The sequence below is a fragment of the Silurus aristotelis genome (genome assembly GCF_946808225.1).
Source record: "Silurus aristotelis genome assembly, chromosome: 9".
NCBI lineage: Eukaryota > Metazoa > Chordata > Actinopteri > Siluriformes > Siluridae > Silurus > Silurus aristotelis.
This window is the reverse complement of record NC_139582.1, coordinates 30,110,618-30,133,117: the sequence shown is the minus strand read 5'-3', so window position 1 is coordinate 30,133,117 and position 22,500 is coordinate 30,110,618. Positions and strand designations below refer to the sequence as shown.

The 22,500-nt window shown below is 44.4% G+C and overlaps 3 protein-coding genes and 1 long non-coding RNA gene across 5 annotated transcripts in view; 2 read left to right on the top strand and 2 right to left on the bottom strand.

Moving 5' to 3' along the window:
- The window catches only part of gnav1 (guanine nucleotide binding protein (G protein) alpha v1), a 23,474-nt gene extending 6,845 nt beyond the window's left edge, over positions 1–16,629 (top strand). For both annotated transcript variants that reach the window (XM_083549667.1, XM_083549668.1), the window contains exons 5-11: positions 873–965; positions 2,870–3,030; positions 6,855–6,983; positions 11,212–11,341; positions 12,148–12,219; positions 13,794–13,881; positions 15,031–16,629. In XM_083549667.1, the coding sequence (XP_083405793.1) occupies positions 873–965; positions 2,870–3,030; positions 6,855–6,983; positions 11,212–11,341; positions 12,148–12,219; positions 13,794–13,881; positions 15,031–15,221 (864 nt within the window). In that variant the 3' untranslated portion in view covers positions 15,222–16,629. The remainder of the gene's footprint in view (positions 1–872; positions 966–2,869; positions 3,031–6,854; positions 6,984–11,211; positions 11,342–12,147; positions 12,220–13,793; positions 13,882–15,030) is intronic.
- Positions 16,630–16,688: 59 nt separating this feature from the next.
- npb (neuropeptide B) lies at positions 16,689–18,360 on the bottom strand. Its single transcript, XM_083549681.1, has 2 exons — positions 17,967–18,360; positions 16,689–17,285 (listed from the first exon to the last, which is right to left on the bottom strand). The coding sequence occupies exons 1-2, from the start codon at positions 18,264–18,266 to the stop codon at positions 17,157–17,159; spliced, it is 429 nt and encodes a 142-aa protein (XP_083405807.1). The 5' UTR covers positions 18,267–18,360; the 3' UTR covers positions 16,689–17,156.
- A 726-nt stretch (positions 18,361–19,086) lies between these two features.
- Positions 19,087–22,500, bottom strand: part of sgsh (N-sulfoglucosamine sulfohydrolase (sulfamidase)) — a 5,322-nt gene continuing 1,908 nt past the window's right edge. Inside the window, exons 2-7 of the mRNA XM_083551209.1 lie at positions 21,625–21,785; positions 21,425–21,530; positions 20,991–21,343; positions 20,757–20,838; positions 20,394–20,597; positions 19,087–19,982 (exon numbers count right to left, since the gene is read on the bottom strand). Coding sequence (XP_083407335.1) covers positions 19,423–19,982; positions 20,394–20,597; positions 20,757–20,838; positions 20,991–21,343; positions 21,425–21,530; positions 21,625–21,785 — 1,466 coding nt within the window. The 3' untranslated portion in view covers positions 19,087–19,422. The remainder of the gene's footprint in view (positions 19,983–20,393; positions 20,598–20,756; positions 20,839–20,990; positions 21,344–21,424; positions 21,531–21,624; positions 21,786–22,500) is intronic.
- LOC310731550 overlaps positions 21,784–22,500 on the top strand; it is a 2,416-nt gene continuing 1,699 nt past the window's right edge. Inside the window, exon 1 of the long non-coding RNA XR_014535256.1 lies at positions 21,784–22,351. This is a non-coding gene — a long non-coding RNA (uncharacterized lncRNA). The remainder of the gene's footprint in view (positions 22,352–22,500) is intronic.

The window sequence follows — 22,500 nt, the reverse complement described above, 5'->3', positions numbered from 1 at the left end:
GATGGATGAAGCTGTGCTCAATTGTGGGAATTGGATATGAAATCTCTGAAGTGGGTATCGGTGTAGAATGTGCCGCAGGCGAGAGAGAGAGAGAGAGAGAGAGAGAGAGAGAGAGAGAGAGAGAGAGAGAGAGGATCTATAAGAGCAGATGAAATGGCTGAAGAATAAAAGCATTCCTCGCCTGTGGAGCAACACAGAAAGTCTTTTCAATAAGCCAGCTCATCTCCCGTCCATCTGAACACAAACAGTTCACAGCACAGCTACATGTTTGTCTTGGACACGCGGAAACGCCGGGGTTCACGACTGCAGTCTCCCAGGGTCCAGAATCCACTCAGAACCCAACGTTCTCAAAATAATTGCATAAAATGCCGACCGCTTGTTCCTCAGGGTGTGTAAACTTACAGCGAGACACACATCATGTATAAACGAAGAGCCCCTTTTTCTGTGTGCAAGAAAAACATTCCGACATTCCAGAGAATTCCTAACATGGGGTTGATACTGTAGTTAGGGGTCAAAGGTCACAGCTAAGTGTGCATTCTGGAGTTAATCTTTACCTCATGTAGTCCCTGTTTTAACCCCAAACGACAGGGGAAGGAGGGAAACTATGTAGTGCACTACAGACCAACGTGGAGTGATTAGAGACACTGTCTCTCTCTCTCTCCCTCTCTCTCTCTCTCTCTCTCTCTCTCTCTCTCTCTCCATATCTGTCTATCTTACTCTAACTACTTTGTAATAAAAAGTGATTTGGGACACAGCCCACTGGCTTTTTCCTCAATACACACGTGGGTTGAATGAATGTGTGAAGATGCAGCAGTTTTACACACTTACAGTTAACGACAAAGACAAGCTCACTAGTGTTTCTTCTGCTTTAGCCGGCCGTCTTGGACAACCTGCTGACGTCGATGAAGTTTGTGCTGCACGGGATGGGTGTGCTCCGAATCAACCTGGCCAACAACAAGAACAAGGTCTCACACATACACACCATCATGATAATGCGCAATGTTTCAGACATTACTGTAATATAAAGAATTATCATTAATGTACTCGTCTGATTGGCTGAGATTTGTCAGCTCATTTGCATAAAGATGTCCTGCTAGAGAATAGCACACAGACACTGTGACTGGCCGAGCTCAGGGTCGATCCTGGAGCAGTGAGGAGCCAGTGCGCTTTTCTGGAACATAATGCAGCATTCTCATTAATATCAAATACATCGACACTAGCATTTATAACATTAGCATGTGTAATCATAGTCTCTCCCGCCTTTCCTTTGAGAATAACACATACAGCATCGCACTTGGACGAGGTCACAGAGGCACAGAAATCATCAGAACTGAAATGTCAAGTATTGGTGCTGAATGTGATAAATATTTAAATATTATATTGTATTAAATAAATATGAAAAGAGCTGCAGATTTTATCAGGTGCACTAGGTGGCAATAGCTGCACTGTCTGTATCTCTCTCTCCCTCTCTTGCTTTTTCTCTCTCTCTCTCTCTCTCCCCCCATCCATCTTTCCCCTTTTCTCTCTTTTTCTCTCGCTCTCTTACCCACACTCAATGTATTGCCCCGTGTCTTCTGGAAAACACCTTCTCCTTTAGTGTTTTTTATTTATTTTCAACATTATTGCTGAAGACATCCAAACTATAAATATGTTTTATATTTTAGATATTTTAAAGTAGCCACCCTGTTGCTTTGATAACAGATTTGCACACTCTTGGCTTTGCATACCTTTTCTCACTCAGTCACTTGGAATGGTTTTCTGAGAAGTTCCCTGAGGTGTTGAGTGCCTGTTGGCTGCTTTTCCTTCACTCTGCAGTCCAACTCATCCCAAATCAGCTCGCTGGATTTAGGTCATGTGATTGTGGAGACCAGGTCATCCGAGGCAGTGCTCTGTCACTCTCCTTACAGAACCTAGAGGTGTGTTCGGGGTCATTGTTCAGAAGTAAAACAAATGATGGTCCCACTAAGCGAAAACCAGATGGGATGGCACGTTGCTGCAAAATGGTGTGGTAGCCATGCTGGATACGTGTGCTCTCAATTTTGTTCTCAACAAACAAAGACACGGTGCTTAGAACCAAAAATCTCAAATTTGGACTTTGGATCTGAACTTGTGAACTGAAAATCATTCCAATTCAACTCAAATTCTACATTTTACTTGTCACATACACATTCATACAGAGTACGACATGTAGTGAGTTACTTTTTACGACTGTCCAACATGTACAAATATAAAGTATAAAAGTATAACGTATCACTAAGTATAAAAGAGTTGACAATGTCATCATTCTGATAAGAGAATATCATGGGTGTGCCATGACATTCATCAAAGCTAAATGGAGCTAGTTTGGACACTCTAAACTATTAAAGATATTCTGTTGAATAGTACAATGTTCAAAATAATTTAAATAAAGAATAATCACCAACTTAGTGTCCAAACACTGAATGTACTAGTCAACATTCACAGTAACACAAGTCACTTACGGTAATCTCTCTGATCTCTTTTCATTCTCTCTCTCTCTCTCTCTCTCTCTCTCTCTCTCTCTCTCTCTCTCAGACACATGTGTTTTGCAGGTGCAGTAAATGTGCTGCATCGCTGCCATGTCATCTCGCTTCTTAAACACACGCTGTGTAATTACCAGGCGGTTAGCATGCGCCGTGGAGACTAATTACCGCGTGGTGGTGATGAGTCATACAGATGGCTCTTTTTTTAAACGCATCCTCCCGCCTCCTTTTACTTCTTTCTTTCTTTTAAACCAAAAATACATAATTTTGTGTGTTTAGCAAGCTGAAAATGTGACGTGGCGTTTCTGCGGAGGCTGACGTGTGTTTGTGTGTGTGTGTGTGTGTGTGTGTGTGTGTGTGTGGAGCAGGTCCACGCCCACTCGGTTCTATCGTGTGGGCGGTGCTTCGATGAAGAGCAGGTGCTTTTCCCATTCATAAGCCACGCCCTTTCCTGTTTGTGGGCGGATCAGGGGGTGCGGTCTGCGGCGTCACGAGGCTACGAGTACGAACTAAACGACTCTGCACTCTAGTGAGTAACACACACTTCGGCTACACGCACACACACAAACATTACAGGGTAAATTGTTTTTACACAACAGTATGATTATCTGATCTTTTCCATAGCAACGGCTCAGAAATGCTTTATTATAACAGCCCTGCATTTAAGTACTCAAACCCTCTACATTCCTGAACATTGATCCTATAGGTTCTTCAGGAACATCTCGTTGCAGCTCCCTTTGCTGTTAGAATAAGAACGAGCATATATGAGATGTTTGAGGAGGTGAATGAGTCCAGTTTCAGTTAATCCTAAGTGTTCAGCGTGCTTGAGAAGGTCCGGTGCACCCCAGTACACCCATGTTCTTCCACTATAAGCTTCACAACAGCACACTATGTCTTCATGGAGCTCAGCTTTGTTTACATGCAGGAACACTGGAAATCTTAGTTCATGGGAAATTGCAATCTTACAGCATACGGTGACATTCAATATGATGTTCATGGGAGCATTACATTTTAGCAATATAGTGTAAATAGTGTCACATGATCTCCATGCATAGAACAGACTCTAGGAATAGAATATATATGTTGGAGAATCGATGTCAGTGGAGCCGTCCTACGAGCTCCTGTCTACCTCAGACATGCAGAGCGCTCTGGTCTTTTGAAATATCTCATGAATACATTTATCAACCAGCGAACTCGCCAGAAATGAGACGTTTCACAAGGCTGTAATTGGGCATGTGACCTTACCAGAGACCTCCGACCTGTGACCTAATACATATTCTATTTCAATATGGCTGAAATGTAAAATATTTTTTCGATAGACTCTCGCTTTTTTCATACGTTTTACTTTTTTTATTCCGGACCAATCAGGTTGCAGGACAGGATGGTTGAGGGAAAACAAAAAAAAAAAACAATGGAGAACCAAACGTTTTCACTAAAGATGTTCCACTAGATTTTGTGGAGATTTGTGGGGATTCATTCAACCACAAGAGTGTTAGTAAAGTCAGGTACTGATGTAGATGTAATGGGGAGGCCTGGGGTGCAGTCAGCATGAAAAAACACATCCCAAAGGGGTTCATTAGGGTTTCAAGATCTTCCACTGCAACCCATGTAAAACGGATCTTCATACAGGTATTGCTGTGCTGGAACAGGTTTGGTCTTCTAGTTCAAGTGGAAGGAAACATTTATGCTGCCACGTTCAAAGACGTCCTACACAATAGTGTTCCTCAAACTTTGTCGGGAGTCCCAATACATTTACCATTGAGTTTAGCGATAAGCTGAGACTTTGACATAAAGTTGCATGTTCCATGTTGAAAGCAAACACAAAGAGAGTGAGTGTGTGTGTGTGTGTGTGTGTATGGCATTGTAGGCATTGAATGTGTGTATAGTGTGTATGGCTGTGGCAGTGGAGTGTGCGGTTACTGCTCACTCATGTTTTACATCTGTACGTTTGTTTAAAAGCTAATATTTAGTGATCATTACACAAAAAATCATCTGTTTTTATAATCAACACAGTGGTTTAATACTGGACATGTGTGTACCAGTTCTCTAGAGGCACCAATTAGTGCCCACAAACTGCCCAATCGGGGGTTCATGCGTGCTGTCTTATAAGCAGTTTATACACTGATTGCGTGGGAAGAGTGGGTTGCGGGTTGTGTGTGTGTGTGTGTGTGTGTGTGTGTGTGTGTGTGTGTGTGTGTGTGTGTGGCCGAGATAAAACACCAGGAGGGTAATTATTTCAATTCTACAGCTCAGGTCTCCTGTGTCGCAACAGTGTGTCATGCGTCACAGCAAATGAGTATCCGAGTAAAAGGTGTGTGTGTGTGTGTGTGTGTGTGTGTGTGTGTGTGTGTGTGTGTGTGTGTTTGTGTTTTAAATGGCAATTAGTACTGTGTAGTTGTGTGTAAGTGGAGAGTGTGCACACCTCAGAGCTGTTTATTTTGGACTTACTGGCAGGCTGTAAAGCATATTAAAATAGTTGTGTGTGTGTGTGTGTGTGTGTGTGTGTGTGTGTGTGTGTGTGTGTGTGTGTGTGTGTGTGTGTGTGTGTGTGTTGTGGTGAAATGAAGCAGAGTTGCTGTTAACACCTCAGAGTGGAATGATTTTTGATTATTATGATTATTTTTCTAAAACAGAACACTGATCTATGAAAAGAACAGTTCTTTTTTTAATGATTACAGAGCTTCACATCATACTTTTATTTGTTCTTTACGTTGTTTTCTCTTTGTTTTCTGTTTATCTCACACACACACACACACACACACACACACACAAATTATTTTGGTGTATTGAAAAGGTCAGACATTCCACATTTTCTTTGTGCACCTGGGGTCCTTTATTTCCTGCCTGTTACAACCAAAAGACACGGAGTACAATTTTTTTTTGTCAGTCTGTCTATTTCTCTACCTGTCTGTCTGTTTCTCTATCCATCTGTCTGCTTCTCTACCTGTCTGTCTGCTTCTCTACCCATCTGTCTGCTTCTCTACCCATCTGTCTGTTTCTTTACCCGTCTGTCTGTTTGTCTGTCGATCAATCTGTCTGCATCTATAAGTCCATCTCTCTCATTTTTAGTTCTCATCATCAAAACCCAAACAGTAATTTACAGTTTAAATACAAATGTTCAGAAAAATCTTAATAAAGACCTTTGACTATTATCATATATATATATATATATATATATATATATATATATATATATATAAAGTAATCCTGTGTGTGTGATCAGTCAGCAGGGTTGAGCTGATGATAATCAGATGAAGAAGGGTGGTGCGGGAGTTAGCAGTAGGGCTCAGGAGAGTTGGAGATGACTGTGACTGTCATTGCCTGCTGTGAGCTGCTGAGATCTTAAGGCCAGTAATGTCGCTGTGGTGGGGATCATCTCACACACACACACACACACACACACACACACACACTAACACTCCCACAGTTAAATGCACACCTAAGGCTAAAACTTCTGGACAGGGGGTTTATCTGATCAGACTAATCTCGGAATGTCAACTAATCGCTTTGGCACTTGGAGGCATTTGTTTGTGTGTGTGTGTGTGTGTGTGTGTGTGTGTGTGTGTGTGTGTGTATGTATATGTGTGTGTATGTGGTGACTCAGTATCGTGGTAAAACAAATCCTAAAGTGTATTCCGTATATCTTAATACAAGAGGTGCTGGAGGAGCAACAACAGTCTTGTTTAGGTTGTAAAGTCTTTTGGAGGATCATAAACAGGAAGTTTGGGGTTAAATAAGTGCTACTTTGCAAAGAAATAAATAAAAATCATGTTTTATTCTTGCAGTGAAGCATGGTGGTGGGAGCATCATGTTTCTTGTGCTCGTTCAGTTGTTTTCTTCCTCTAATCTCTTCTTACTGACTTTTGCTGAACGTCCACCCATAGAGACAATTTAAATTGTGTACAAATGATTTTGAGATTCAGTGCAACGGCATGTTTGGGGAAGTGGTAATTATTGTTTAAGGTTTTGGACGTTTGATCAGAAGGTCATGAGTTCACATCCCAGCACCACCAAGTGCCCTTAAAAAGGGTTCTTAAGCCACAGCAATATAATGTAAATAAGAACCCAGAGGACTCTGAGGATAATCCTGCTCAGGCTCATCGCTTCCTCAGGCATCTACAAATACACCATAGGTTGGAAAGACTGCAATATGAATATTCAGTGTTTTCATTAGCATATGCGTAGTGTTTCTTGTCACACAGGTATCGATATCAGTGCCCTGCTGAGCAAACAGCTTAAGATAAAGCAAAGAGGCTCCGATTCAATTGAAACTTCTATTTGAAAACATCACCTTTTTGAATGGAGGAAATGAATATAAATGCATAATTCTGTTCTGATTTTTTGTCTCCGTAGTTTTTTCGATAACATGGCCCGGATCGTGTCGGCGGACTACGTGCCTACGGAGATGGACGTGCTGAGGGTCAGAATCCGCACCACAGGTGTCATCGAGACTCAGTTTAAAGTCAAACACCTGGTGTTCAGGTAAAAACGCCAAATATGCAGCTACTGCAGTGAATTAAACTCAGCGAGAGCAAAAGCAGTTCTGATCAGCACTGAAACACTTCTCTCACGCTCTGGACCTTCAGCACCGCTTTAACTACGCCACGCAAATATTCACCCCCCTCAATCGTCCTCTCACGTCCCATTACACTCACACTCCACCACCAGATGCCTGATTACTCCCCACCCCCACCCTAGAGGATTGTGGGTAATTCTTTTCCTTCCAGGCCATTTAAATGTTAATGGGCACGATTACATGCGCATTTCATTTCAAATGAAGCAAAGGATTGTGGGAGGTTTGGATTATGAGCCGTTTAATACACACACACACACACACACACACACACACACACACACACACACACACAACCTCTTGACTATTTATCTGTTTATCTTCAGTATTAAGTCAGCCTGTCTCACCCGGGTTTGTCTGAAGAGAAACTCCCATCACGTTTTATTTTCCTGATGTGACTTTTTCATAAAGCGCACTGAAACCAAATGTTTTAAATACAGCTTTCGTTCACACATTTCAATTAAAACGCTCCTGAATAAATTCTTCTTCTTTTTAATCCACTTTCTCATGTCACCTTTATATGGTTTTATTTTAATTTGATTAGGGATTTTTCTCTTTTTTTATTCTTCTCTCTGTCTGTGTTTTATTTATTCTAAAAGGACTAAAAAGTCTGCATCTCTCTGCATCTTACCGTCTGCCTCTTCCTGTCTGCCTCTCCTTGTCTGCCTCTACCTGATCTCCCTGTCTGCCTCTTCCTGTCTGCCTCTCCCTGTCTGCCTTTTCCTGATCTCCCTGTCTGCCTCTACCTGAGCTCCCTGTCTGCCTCTACCTGAGCTCCCTGTCAGCCTCTACCTGATCTTCCTGTCTGCCTCTACCTGATCTCCCTGTCTGCCTCTACCTGATCTCCCTGTCTGCCTCTACCTGATCTCCCTGTCTGCCTCTACCTGAGCTCCCTGTCTGCCTCTTCCTGAGCTCCTGTCTGCCTCTACCTGAGCTCCCTGTCTGCCTCTACCTGATCTCCCTGTCTGCCTCTACCTGATCTCCCTGTCTGCCTCTACCTGATCTCCCTGTATGCCTCTACCTGATCTCCCTGTCTGCCTCTACCTGATCTCCCTGTCTGCCTCTACCTGAGCTCCTGTCTGCCTCTACCTGATCTCCCTGTCTGCCTTTTCCTGATCTCCCTGTCTGCCTCTACCTGAGCTCCCTGTCAGCCTCTACCTGATCTCCCTGTCTGCCTCTACCTGATCTCCCTGTCTGCCTCTACCTGATCTCCCTGTCTGCCTCTACCTGATCTCCCTGTCTGCCTCTTCCTGATCTCCCTATCTGCCTCTACCTGATCTCCCTATCTGCCTCTACCTGATCTCCCTATCTGCCTCTACCTGATCTCCCTGTCTGCCTCTACCTGATCTCCCTGTCTGCCTCTACCTGATCTCCCTGTCTGCCTCTACCTGATCTCCCTGTCTGCCTCTACCTGATCTCCCTGTCTGCCTCTACCTGAGCTCCCTGTCTGCCTCTTCCTGAGCTCCTGTCTGCCTCTACCTGAGCTCCCTGTCAGCCTCTTCCTGATCTCCCTGTCTGCCTCTTCCTGATCTCCCTGTCTGCCTCTTCCTGATCTCCCTGTCTGCCTCTACCTGATCTCCCTGTCTGCCTCTTCCTGATCTCCCTGTCTGCCTCTTCCTGATCTCCCTGTCTGCCTCTTCCTGATCTCCCTGTCTGCCTCTTCCTGATCTCCCTATCTGCCTCTACCTGATCTCCCTGTCTGCCTCTTCCTGATCTCCCTGTCTGCCTCTACCTGATCTCCCTGTCTGCCTCTTCCTGATCTCCCTGTCTGCCTCTTCCTGATCTCCCTGTCTGCCTCTTCCTGATCTCCCTGTCTGCCTCTTCCTGATCTCCCAGTCAGCCTCTTCCTGATCTCCCTGTCAGCCTCTTCCTGATCTCCCTATCTGCCTCTTCCTGATCTCCCTGTCAGCCTCTTTCTGATCTCCCTGTCAGCCTCTTCCTGATCTCCCTGTCAGCCTCTTCCTGATCTCCCTGTCTGCCTCTTCCTGATCTCCCTGTCAGCCTCTACCTGATCTCCCTGTCTGCCTCTTCTTGATCTCCCTGTCTGCCTCTACCTGATCTCCCTGTCTGCCTCTTCCTGATCTCCCTGTCTGCATCTTCCTGATCTCCCAGTCAGCCTCTTCCTGATCTCCCAGTCAGCCTCTTCCTGATCTCCCTGTCAGCCTCTTCCTGATCTCCCTGTCAGCCTCTTCCTGATCTCCCTGTCAGCCTCTACCTGATCTCCCTGTCTGCCTCTTCCTGATCTCCCTGTCTGCCTCTACCTGATCTCCCTGTCTGCCTCTTCCTGATCTCCCAGTCTGCCTCTTCCTGATCTCCCAGTCTGCCTCTTCCTGATCTCCCTGTCTGCCTCTTCCTGATCTCCCTGTCTGCCTCTACCTGAGCTCCCAGTCTGCCTCTTCCTGATCTCCCAGTCTGCCTCTTCCTGATCTCCCTGTCTGCCTCTTCCTGATCTCCCTGTCTGCATCTTCCTGATCTCCCAGTCTGCCTCTTCCTGATCTCCCTGTCTGCCTCTACCTGAGCTCCCAGTCAGCCTCTTCCTGATCTCCCTGTCTGCCTCTTCCTGATCTCCCTATCTGCCTCTACCTGATCTCCCAGTCAGCCTCTTCCTGATCTCCCTGTCTGCCTCTACCTGATCTTCCTGTCTGCCTCTTCCTGTCTACCTCTTCCTGATCTCCCTGTCTGGCTCCACCTGAGCTTCTGTCTACCTTTTTCTAAACTCCCTATCTGCCTCTTCCTGATCTCCCTGTCTGCCTCTTCCTGATCTCCCAGTCAGCCTCTTCCTGATCTCCCTGTCAGCCTCTTCCTGATCTCCCTATCTGCCTCTTCCTGATCTCCCTGTCAGCCTCTTCCTGATCTCCCTGTCTGCCTCTACCTGATCTCCCTGTCTGCCTCTTCCTGATCTCCCTGTCTGCCTCTTCCTGATCTCCCTATCTGCCTCTTCCTGATCTCCCTGTCAGCCTCTACCTGATCTCCCTGTCAGCCTCTTCCTGATCTCCCTGTCTGCCTCTACCTGATCCCCCTGTCTGCCTCTACCTGATCTCCCTGTCTGCCTCTTCCTTAACTCCCTGTCTGCCTCTACCTGATCTCCCTGTCTGCCTCCTTCTGATCTCCCTGTCTGCCTCTTCCTGATCTCCCAGTCAGCCTCTTCCTGATCTCCCTGTCTGCCTCTTCCTGTCTACCTCTTCCTGATCTTCCTGTCTACCTCTTCCTGATCTCCCTGTCTGGCTCCACCTGAGCTTCCTGTCTGCCTTTTCCTGTATGTTTGTGTGTGTGTGTGTGTGTGTGTGTGTGTGTGTGTGTGTGTGTGTGTGTGTGTGTGTGTGTGTGATATTTGTTTGATTAAACTGTCATGTTAAACATCTATTTCCTGCATTGTGTTCTGATGGATTTGTATTGTATTTCTCTGTTTATATTATAGATTAGAGCTTAATACACACACACACACAGTGTGGAATTTTATTATGAATAAACGTTAGCATTGACTGAATTGGGTTTAATTTTATCGTTCTGGATGTGTTTAAAGCATTCGAGTGTTTAACCAAGTTCTAACACACATGTCGTTTGATTAGATCATCCTGTGAAACGTGTGTGTGTGTGTGTGTGTGTGTGTGTGTGTGTAGAAATAGATAAAGGTTTGATCAGTCGTTCTTGCTCATGGCAGACGTGTACAGGAATCGTTCAGGTGAATTCAGGAGGAGAATGAGGAAATGGAAAGCAGCACACGCTCTCTGTGGAGAATGACCTTTTCACATGTGGTCACCTGTTTACCTCTTGACTGCGTGATTGCCCTCGATACCTGTTTTCCTGCTCGTCTCCGAGCGCTGATTGAGGCAGATGGACGAGTGGCCCGCTGACACTCGTGTGCATTGAGGAGATATAAAATCGGGGGGAAATAAAACGACTCTGTGTGAAAATACGCCTCTTGATGTTTCTCTGTGTGCGTGTGTGTGCGTGTGTGTGCGTGTCGAATAAAACACACCTGACTTTGAGATTTGGTATGAGAGGTCTCATGATGCGTCTGTTCATTCTGTTTCATCATACGTCATGCAGAGTTATTTATGTCTAACTGCTCTTGTGTTTATTTGGCCATCCCATAATTTCTTCCCAATACACCTCTGTATTTTTTTGCCTCTCCAGGCTGTATGATGTCGGAGGCCAGCGGACAGAGAGGAGGAAGTGGATCAGCTGTTTTGAGGATGTCCGGGCCGTGCTGTTTGTCGTCTCTCTGAGCGGATACGACATGACCCTGGTGGAGGATGCTTCCATGGTGAGAGCCATGCCCATTTACACCCTGTTACCATAGTAACAAATTTACCACACCGATTCCACTTATAAACGATCCTTATATTGACTGGTTTAAGGCTCCTTAGTCCTTTATGCAACAAACTGCAAAGCAAAACACCTTTCTATCAGAACCAGCATGAACTTCTTCAGCAGTTTGAGCTTCTTGACTGTTATATCGGACCACACGGACCAGCCTTCGCTCCCCCATGTGCATCAATGATTCTCGTCCCACACGACCCTGTCGCCGGTTCACCACTGTTCCTTCCCTCTGACCGCCGCAGACCAGGAACAAACCTACAAGAGCTGCAGTTTTGGAGATGCTCTGACCCAGTCGTCTAGACGCCACAATTTGTCAAACTCACTCAAATCTTTACGCTCGTCCATTTTTCCTGCTTCTAACATCAACTTTGATGACAAAATATTTACTTGATGCCTGATGAATAAATCCACCCACTAACAGGTGCCATGATGAGGAGATCATCAGTGTTCTTCACTTCACCACTCATAATATTATAATGTCATAATGTTGTTGGTTGGTGTGTGTGTGTGTGTGTGTGTGTGTATATATATATATATATATGCACATATGGGGTCATCGGAACATATCTTCATCGTAAGTCATGTATTATCCGCTTAACTCAGTTGGTTCTAGAGTTGTATTGTATTTAAAAAAAGGGTGCTATAATTCCACCCAACAGAGTTTTATTCTGATAGCACACTGTGTGTGTGGGTGTGTGTGTGTGTGTGTGTGTGTGTGTGTGTGTGTGTGTGTGTGTGTGTTCTCTTCAGAACCGGCTGCAGGAGAGCCTTAGGCTGTTTTCCTCCATCTGCAACAATGTGTTCTTCAGGAGCACCTCTATGGTAGGAGCCGAGTAGCCTGAAGAGAGAATCTCCTACGCTCACACACACACACACACACACACACACACACACACACACACACACACACACACACACACACACAGAGCACAGATGGGACCAAAAACTGTGTGAAAACTAATAAACACAGATTATGTATTAGGTTTGTATTTAACTGAGCGTTTAGTCTGTGGGGTTCCTGCGCCGTGACTGCGCAGACAAGCCTTTATGATTTTGACTTCGCTGTCATAGCAACGATCATGAACACTATCGCTCATGTCACTGATCTCACATCTGCTGTAAGAGAGGAGAGTCCTTCATTTATATTGTACAGATGAAGAGACAGACAGAGAGAGAGACTGGGAAAGACAGATAGACTGATGGATAGATAGAGAAGAACTGATAGATAGACAGAATTACTGATAGACAGTAAGACTGGCAGATAGACAGAAATATAGAGATAGACAGAGAAAGACTGATAGATAAACAAAAAGACTGATAGATAGACAGAAACTGATGTATATACAGGTAATGACTGACTAATGATCTGAAATATATTGCGCAAAAAGGAAAGACTGACACCAGTGGTTGGTGTGTGTGTGTGTGTGTGTGTGTGTGTGTGTGTGTGTGTGTGTGTGTGTGTGTGTGTGTGTGTGTGTGTGTGTGTGTGTAATATGAGTGTTATGACAAGTGTTATTAAGCTGCAGGTGTGTGGTCAAGGCATCTTCTGATCACACACACACACACACACACACAAACATACACTTTATCCACTGTGTGTGTTTAATGAGCTCATTTACTCATCTTTTTTACACACACACACACCCTGCTGTATTACTCATCACTCTAAACTTCACCAACTCCAACTCTAAAGTCATCACTGACCAACCATTTGTTCTGTCACAAGGGCATGGCTACTGAACCACACCCGCTTCCTCTCTCTCTATCACTCACTTATTCACTCATTCTCACGCTTCTCTCTCTCGCCCTCTCTCTCGCCCCCTGGTGTGTCTAACATTGATATGTTAATAGATTGTGATTATTATTGGTTTGGTGAAGGCACACACACACACACACACACACACACACACACACACACACACACACACACACACACACACACACACACACACACACACACACACACACACACACACACACACAGTCACTTTGTTAGAAGCCAAAAATATCGTCTGGCAAACTTTTTAATTGTCACCCGAGACTTTTTCTTCCCAGTGATCTGGCAGGTGAACTGTCATCATCTGGATTGTTGTTCAGACTGAGATAAACACTGCTTATGAATCTCTCACACACACACACACACAAACACACAGAGGATATTTTATTAAACACTATTAGCCAGAGATTTTGCAACGTTAGGGTTTTGTTAGATAATGTCGAGGTGAAAAGGTAAAACACCAACCCAGACATGACCTTATCAGCACAAAGCAAACACTGTGAGATTTTGGGAAGTTGTTTGTGATCATGTTAGATATTTATGAATGAAACGATTCTATTGTACACACTTTTTAGGTTAATAAATTAAATAGAGATTTATTGTTTCTGTTTTCCTCCAGATTTTATTCATGAACAAAATCGATCTTTTCCAAGAGAAGATCTTGCACTCGGGGCGGCACCTCAGACACTACCTGCCCCTCTACAGAGGTGAGAAACTGAGAAATAAATACAGCATTTACCTGTAGTCTGTTTCTATCTCTCACTCTGTCTCACTGTGTCTCTCTGTTTCTATCTCTTACTCTTTCTCACTAAGTCTCTTTGTTTCTATCTCTCACTCTTTCTCACTGTGTCTCTCTGTTTCTATCTCTTACTCTTTCTCACTAAGTCTCTTTGTTTCTATCTCTCACTCTTTCTCACTAAGTCTCTCTGTTTCTATCTCTTACTCTTTCTCACTAAGTCTCTTTGTTTCTATCTCTCACTCTTTCTCACTGTGTCTCTTTGTTTCTATCTCTCACTCTTTCTCACTGTGTCTCTTTGTTTCTATCTCTCACTCTTTCTCACTAAGTCTCTTTGTTTCTATCTCTCACTCTGTCTCACTGTGTCTCTTTGTTTCTATCTCTCACTCTTTCTCACTGTGTCTCTTTGTTTCTATCTCTCACTCTTTCTCACTGTGTCTCTTTGTTTCTATCTCTCACTCTTTCTCACTAAGTCTCTTTGTTTCTATCTCTCACTCTTTCTCACTGTGTCTCTTTGTTTCTATCTCTCACTCTTTCTCACTGTGTCTCTTTGTTTCTATCTCTCACTCTTTCTCACTAAGTCTCTTTGTTTTTATCTCTCACTCTGTCTCACTGTGTCTCTCTCTTTCTTCACTTTGTCACTCTATATTTTACTGTCTTACTCTGTGTCTCTCTTCATTTCTCCACTCTTTGTATGTCTTGTTCTTTCTCTCTCTTTTTATTTTTTATCTAATGTTGGAGAACTCTGTTCTCTGTATTTATATGTTATTATTTACTGGTGCTCTTTTATGACCTCTTACAGTAAAATCAAACCACTAAAGGATTTTAATTATTATGTGATTGTTCATGTTCCTTTTTCTCCCACATGTTCAACTTTTTATTGTTTTGGTTAATTCTATCTACTTAAATCCACTCATATGAAAGATACAAAATTACATTTACTTTGTTAATTTATTTATTTCATTTGATTCTTGTTTTTAATCTATTGTATTTTGTGTGTTAATAAACCATGCCATGAATGTTTTGAAATAAAGGGCTCTCTCTCTCTCTCTCTCTCTCTCTCTCTCTCTCTCTCTCTCTCTCTCTCTCTCTCTCTCTCTCTCTCTCTCTCTGTGTGCAGGTGCTGACTGCGATGTTGATTCTGCCGCTCGATTTATCGCCTCCACGTTCGTCTCTCTGAACACCACGCCCAGGAAGCTGATCTACCACCACTTCACCACGGCGACAGACACCTCCAACGTGCAGGTGGTGTTCCAGGTGGTAATGGACACCATCATGAAGGAGAACCTGGAGGCTGTTTCACTGCTCTGAGATACACACTACAGTCTCAAAAGAGTGAGCATGAGAGTGTGGAATATGCCAAAAGAGAGAGATACTAAGAGACTTATAGAAAAAGATTGTGCAAAGAGTGGTGATGGATGGATGGATGGATGGATGGATGGATGGATGGATGGATGGATAGATAAAGAAGTGAATATAGAGAGTATGACTGAGGAAGTGAGAGGTGGTGAGATGAAGAGTGAGATACAGAGGAAGAGGGGATTAGAGAGATAGAGAGAGAGTTGTAAAGTGAGTGAGTGATACAAAGTGTCGTCTCTGTTATGCAATAAGGACATTTATGGTTCCAGCGATTGACGTGGTCTCGTCAGAATAACTTCAGAATTCCCAATCGGAGGACTTGATGAAGAACATGATGATGATGATGAAGGACACACATTTTACAGACGTTTAGAAACGATGATCTTCTACCAGCGAAAGGTTTTGGCACCTCATTGTACATGGCTTTTCTTCTCCCTGTTTTGGAATAATAGTGAAGACATTTCTACTGTGCCATACGGAGCAGTCGTGCGGTGACCTCCTAATTTAACGATTTGTTCACACACTTGTTTGAAGACGGAGCTCCAACCTGGAGGTTTCCTAAAAGGTCCTCCTTCCCGCTAACTTCTTATATGTTGAATTCACAAATCACAGTGTGTTCAATCATTTCCTATAACAGCAGCTGGAGTAGCATTCTGATCTGTGGTTCGTTTCTATAGCAACGGCTCATTTACATGGATGTAACTTTTTTTTTTTTGCGTAAGATGATTCACGTTACCAGTGCACGTGCTTTTTAACTGTACAAGGGAACGATTGATCGTGTGCTTGAACTGTTGAATTGTGTGTGTGTGTGTGTGTGTGTGTGTGTGTGTGTGTGTGTGTGTGTACAGGGTGTCCTTTGATGGTGTGTATGTACAGGAGTGTGGTTTTTTTCTTCCTCCTGCTAATATTTACCATAAAAAGAGGTCTGAGTTAATAATAAACAAGAAGTGAACACACTTCAGAACACACACACACACACACACACACACACACACACAGTGTATGTTTACGAAGTCATGAAGCAATGATTTGTCTAACTGTTACTATTGTTATTAGGGGGCCAAGCAACAAAGGTTTGTGGACACCCTTTTTTTTTCTTTTCTTAGTTTTTCTTAGTTTTTTGTTGAACATCTCATAGTTACATTTGTTTTTGTTGAGCGATGAAGCTGTGAAGCACTTTGTGTTTTTATGTTTGGGACACATCTTCCTGTGCCTTATATGATTTTTCATGTAAATTGTGTAAGTTCTGTTTATAAGGCGTGAACGATCAAAGCCAAAATGATCCAGTATTTAAGATTCTTTGATGATAATATACTGTCATGAACATCGTGATATATTTTATATAACCGATATAATAATCAATATGTCCCCTTTGTTTTATTTCTTGAGCGAAAAAAACCCATACGCTACACACACCAATCAACCGTCTGTCGAGTTTAATAAATAAAATAACATTTTATACACATTTACACACATTTAGCTACAGAAGGGACAAACAGCAATATTGTTTCTCTCACACACATTCACACGTTCAGATATTTGTGTACACACACACACACACACACACATATAGAACATTTTAGTGAAGTAGATTTCTGTGGATAAAATAATGGAAAATAAATAACATTTAAGGAGTCCAAGTAGAGCTGGAGATCCGAACACAAGCGCGTCTGAGAGCATTCTAATCAGACCGGAAAGTACCGTACTTTTAGAGTACCACTACAGATCTCGTCTTGTCTAAATGACACTGTTGTGTATTAGAGTTGGGTTCTTTATTATAGAATGGAACAGCAGGAAATGGGTGTTCAGAAGACAGGTTCCCGTCCCTGGTCCTGGAGAACCACGGGGAATCCAGGACCGAGTTCGGGTTCCGTGTTCGCACGTCGCTCACACCACCAAGCAGTCGAGCGAGTCGAGCGCCAGCAGAACCTCCGCCCTGCACCGGAACGTGTTCCAGCCGTCCTGCATCAACTCACAGCTCTGGAGGTTCGGAGAAATGTCCTTGATGCAGATGGCCTGGAAATATATACACACACACACACACAAAATCTGATCTCAGTTTTCACGTGTAGACTTTATGACTCGCCCTGCTGCGTGTTTACAGTTTAAAGCGAATTAATGGTTTGGTTTGTTTTTCACGTTTAAACGCAGATTATCACGCATGTTATTAGTGTAGGAATAAAAACCAGCTCGCTTTCACCCGAGAAATGTGATTTATTTAAAGGATTTAATGTAGAAACCTATTTAAATATATACTCCTCGCGTCCTTCTCCAAAAACGCGCACCCACTTGTTTACTTTTCTGTTTATTTTTACATTTCACCTTTTACACATTAGGCGTGTAAAACAGAATTACATATCAATTGCAGACGTGAGATTTGAACCCGGATATCACGTTTTCACACGAATCTGAAATAAAGCCGAACTCCGCGGTTCCAGGCGCACAGGATCCCTCCACATCTGCATTGTGTGTTTATCAGTCTGCACATCTGCACAGGTGGATCTGGAGTCTCTTTAAAAACCACGGTACTATTCGTCAGAAAGGTGTGTACCTTCATACCTGTCCAGGTGCGTGTCTTGAGTTTAGAATGTAATGTGAGCGCAGGTGCACTGGTGATGAGCAGCAGCTCCACGCTGTCTGGATTCTGATCTGTAACCCCGGGTGAATGTTGTGTTTGCATCACAGAATGATATTTACCATGTTCTTGAGGACCGGCGTGTGTCGCGCGCTCAGCTCGGGCACCACGCTGTTTCCGGTGCTCTCTCCCGCGTCTAGAGCGGACTCCGGGTCGGACCTGCGGACGTACGGAGACCTGCGGATGCCGGACAGCAAACCCGAGGCTCTGCCCACGGAGTAGTAGCTCGGACCAGTGGCCTGTTTGTACCACGCGTCTGCGGGACTGCACGTGAGCAGCACGGCGACGGCCGCGAGCATCACGACGGACCTCTGCGTGGCGCACCTCCTCCTCATCGGCATCACCATCATCATCATCATCATCTCCTGTTTAGCGGGTCAGTATTGTTGATTTATGTATCTATTCAGTGTGGTTTTATCTCTTTCACTCTCTCACTCTTTCATCTGTAAACTCCACTGAGCGCGTGTGTGGGGCTTTATATACACACCCGGAGCGCGTAAAGGCGCGCGCGCTCGACGTGAATCAGCGTGGGCGTTTCAGCGTCAGGTTTTTTTTTTTTAGACGTGCGTAAATTCAACACACTTGTGACGTGAGAAAAGAATAACAAGCCGTGAAAGAAAGCTCGCTCGTGCGCGCACTCTCACTCTCTCTCTCTCTCTCTCTCTCTCTCTCTCTCTCTCTCTCTCTCTCTCTCTCTCTCTCTCTCTCTCTCTCTTTTTATTACTGAAATCGGAACCGTGCATCAAGAACAATCTCAAGACGGTACAGGAACTCCTGAGGAACCTTTCCATCTTTTACACACAAAATAAAAAGATGTAATTAAAGATGTAAATGTATACTTTATCATCGCCTGATTTGCATAATTATATAAAAATATATATTTTTCCTTAACAATAGTGACAGTGATTTTTTTTAATGTATTTTTTTATTAGAGTTCATCCAGAGTGAGGTATTAATGGCACATGAACCTCAGACTCAGGGATCTTCTGTCTCACCTGCAGGAGCTCTGATTAGTGATGTGTAGAGGAGGTGAGGGTTATAACGCATCTGTTATAACTAAACAAGTTCAGTGTAAACTGTATGAACCTGAACTTCCTGAGATTTCTCTTCAAGACTCCGCAACCCAATACTGTGTTACACACAATTACACACACACACGCTCGAACACACAATCACAGATACTGAGGGAGAAGTCTGCGGCTTTTTAATACAAAATAGACAGATGTTTCATTTTAGTTCCATTTTTGAAAACATCTGCACCAAATGCAGAGAAATGCATCTACACAGAGATACCAAAATATTTAATACATTATTTATTAAAAAAAACAATCAATATGTACATTTCTGTACACAAAATATGTGCAAATGATCAAAATAGAAGAAATCGAGGCTCCTGTGTGAAGTCGATGATGATGATGATGATGATGACGACGTGTATTTAAACGTCTCCGGGTGATGACGTCACTTTTCGTCTCCTCGTTAATGTTATGGAGAAACACTCGTGACTCCGGCGATCCTTCACAGCTCGTTGTAAAGCGGTCTGCACTTGGGCTCCATCTTGTCCTCGAGCACGGCGTCCGGCGCGCACACCCACGGATCCTCCGTCTCCCACTGCCACTTGAGGAGCTGCTCCTTCAGGAGCTCCAGAACATCTTTGTACGCAGGATCCGAGGCCAGGTTATTCTGCTCGGCCGGGTCCGAGTGCGTGTCGTACAGCTCCCAGCGCTCCCTGTAGTAATACTGCCTCAGGGTCTTGAACCAGCCGGTGGGCGTGCCCGCCCGCGTCCTCTGCAGCAGGTCCTGGAAGGTGGGCGAGACGTACAGGTCCTGGTCGATTGGGAAAGGCGAGCGGTAGTTCAGGTTGTGCAGCAGGACGAAGCGGCCGCGCCTCACCGAGCGCATCGGGTAGTACATGGTGGCCTCGTGCAGACTCTGACTGGCGTACGCCGTGTCCCAGACGGGCTCGAAGGACAGCGCGGGAAGCAGGGAGCGACCTGAGAGGTGGACCGGAGACACGCCGCTCAGGCTGTAGGGGGGATACGGCACCGAGAACCAGTCCAGCAGAGTGGGAGTGATGTCTGACACAAAACACACATCCACAGCACATCTTCTTAACGGTTCACAGTATTACTGTCAAATTATAATCAGATTATTTATGATCAGATTATTAGCACCAGATTATCATGATTTTATTTATTAATAATCAGATTATCACGATTAGATATGACCATGATCAGATTATTACTATTTTTAGACTACTAGTGTTATTAGCATTAAATCCCATGTAGATGATGCTATATGGAGTTGAACTATAAAGCGAGTTAACGGCGCCACCTCGTGGCCATAGAACACACCACAGGAAAATGGCAACGTTTTTTTCTTTTCACTCTGAATGAAGTAAAAGTTTATAATGACCAGAGGTGCATTTAGATTTCTGTACATGATGCTGTGTGTGTGTGTGTGTGTGTGTGTGTGTGTGTGTGTGTTACCCAGGAGGCTGACGTAGGCGTCACTCGTCTGTCCCCAGCGCTCTCGGTGTTCAGGTGAGGAGATGATCATGGGTTCGGACACGCCCGAGTCGTACAGGTTGGTTCGTCCGTTGGGAAACGGGATTCCGTTATCAGAGCTGTACATCACCAGCGTGTCGTTCTCGAACCCGGCGTCCCTCAGCTCCTGCAGGACCAAACCAATACCTGCAGGAAAGGATGGAATCGGATTCATTATTTAGTGATGTTATTTTATATAATGAATGGAATTACACACAAGCAAACCAGATTACAAACATATAAAGTGAATAATTACAGTGGTGATGATATAATTCTGTAATAACTCTGTAAAGAGGAAACACTCGCCCTGGTCCAGACGGCTGACGGTGGTGTACTGAGCCGCGAGATCGGCCCGAGCGGCCGGAGTGTCCGGGACGAAATACGGCACCTGAGCAGGAGAAAAAAGAATGAACTCATAGACAAGCCATTGTGCATTGCATTTTTTTTATATAATCAATGAATAGATAAAAGTAATTAATGAAATCAAAATAGCAGCATATAAAATATAAAAGATGAAAAGTCATGATGGTGGAGTCTCACCTTGACCTGCTCGGGTGTGTAGTGCTGCGGCTTCCAGTCGGGAATCCTCCCCATTCCGCTCTCTCCGTTCCCGAACTTCTCACAGAACGAGCCATACTGAGGCTGCGAGTGGCCGCATCGATGAGGGTCGTGAAACGCCACGTATAGAAAGAAGGGACGAGTTTCTCCTCCTCCTCCTCCTCTTCTTCTCCTCTCCTCCTCCTCCTCTTTGTGTTCCTGCAGAAACTTCCGGACCAGCAGTTTGATCCGGGTGATGTTGCGTCCCACCTGCAGGACCGAGCCGTTCTCCTCGGTGTAGGCGAAGTCGAAGGGGAACACCGAGCTCGGACCAACGTGCTTCTTCCCGATGATGCCTGAACAACAAACACCAAACATATTTTTATTAATAATTCATTGTAATTCATTTTATTAATAATAATTGTGTTTTTCTTCACCGGTGTGGATGTTGGATTGTTGGAGTAACAGCGGGAGACTCTGCACGCTGTCGAACGAGTTGAAGTGGTGCACGCCCTGATGAAGGCCGTACATCCCGTTCTGGTGCTGAGGAGAGAAAAGAACACGCCTGGAATCGCACGGGGACGACACGTCTACACGTCTACACGTTCACAGTGAGGATGGTGTGAGGTGCTCGTACCTGTGGTAATCCGGTGAGGATGGTGGAGCGGCTGGGAGAGCAGCTACTGACCGAGGTGAAGGCGTTCCGGAAAACGACGCCGCGTCCAGCCAGAGCGTTCAGGTGAGGGGTTCGGACCACCGTGTTGTTGTAGACCTCCGTCTCGAACCCGGCATCATCGGCTACAAGACGAGTAAACACAACCACAACACACTCAAGTTACAATCCCACAGAGAACATACACCACGTGGCCACAGGTCGTATTTCTGAGATGTTCCACTCGAGTTTGTGCTCCTTCAGGGGGTTAGTAAAGTCAGGTACTGATGTAGGTGAGGTGAGGAGGCCTGGGGGTTAAGGGCAGAAATCTATAGCAGGAGATCTTCCACTCTAAGATACTGGAACAGGTTTGGACCTCATAGATGAATAGAAATGAAGGGAAAATATTATGCTAAAGGATCCAAAGTCATCCTACACCACTGTGTGCCTTCACAAGTCTGAGGAAGAACCACATCCAAGAAGAAACTCAGGTGTCCCAATACTTTTAGCCACACCGTGTACATTCCTGAACCTGGTGTATTAGAGTATTAAACACCTGCAGCTGGTTTTAGTCTTTATATTAGTGTGTAGAAAGTTATTACTGACTCATAATCACTTCCTTTTCTACTCCTCTCTCAGAGCACTGGGTCTCATGCTCATTATTTCTCATATAGATCTGAATTACAGTGCTGTTAGAGGTGTGTTTATAAAGGTGTAGATGAGCTGAAAGGAGCTGAAAGGTGTAGATGAGCTGAAAGGAGCTGAAAGGTGTAGATGAGCTGAAAGGAGCTGAAAGGTGTAGATGAGCTGAAAGGTGTAGATGAGCTGAAAGGAGCTGAATGGAGCTGAAAGGTGTAGATG

Excerpts from the sequence above, each read along its gene's own strand:
- npb (XM_083549681.1), bottom strand. The coding sequence starts at position 18,266 with ATGATGATGATGATGATGGTGATGCCGATGAGGAGGAGGTGCGCCACG. Across the intron at positions 17,286-17,966 it reads CGCCGGTCCTCAAGAACATG|GCCATCTGCATCAAGGACAT; the intron begins GTAAATATCATT and ends ATATATTTCCAG.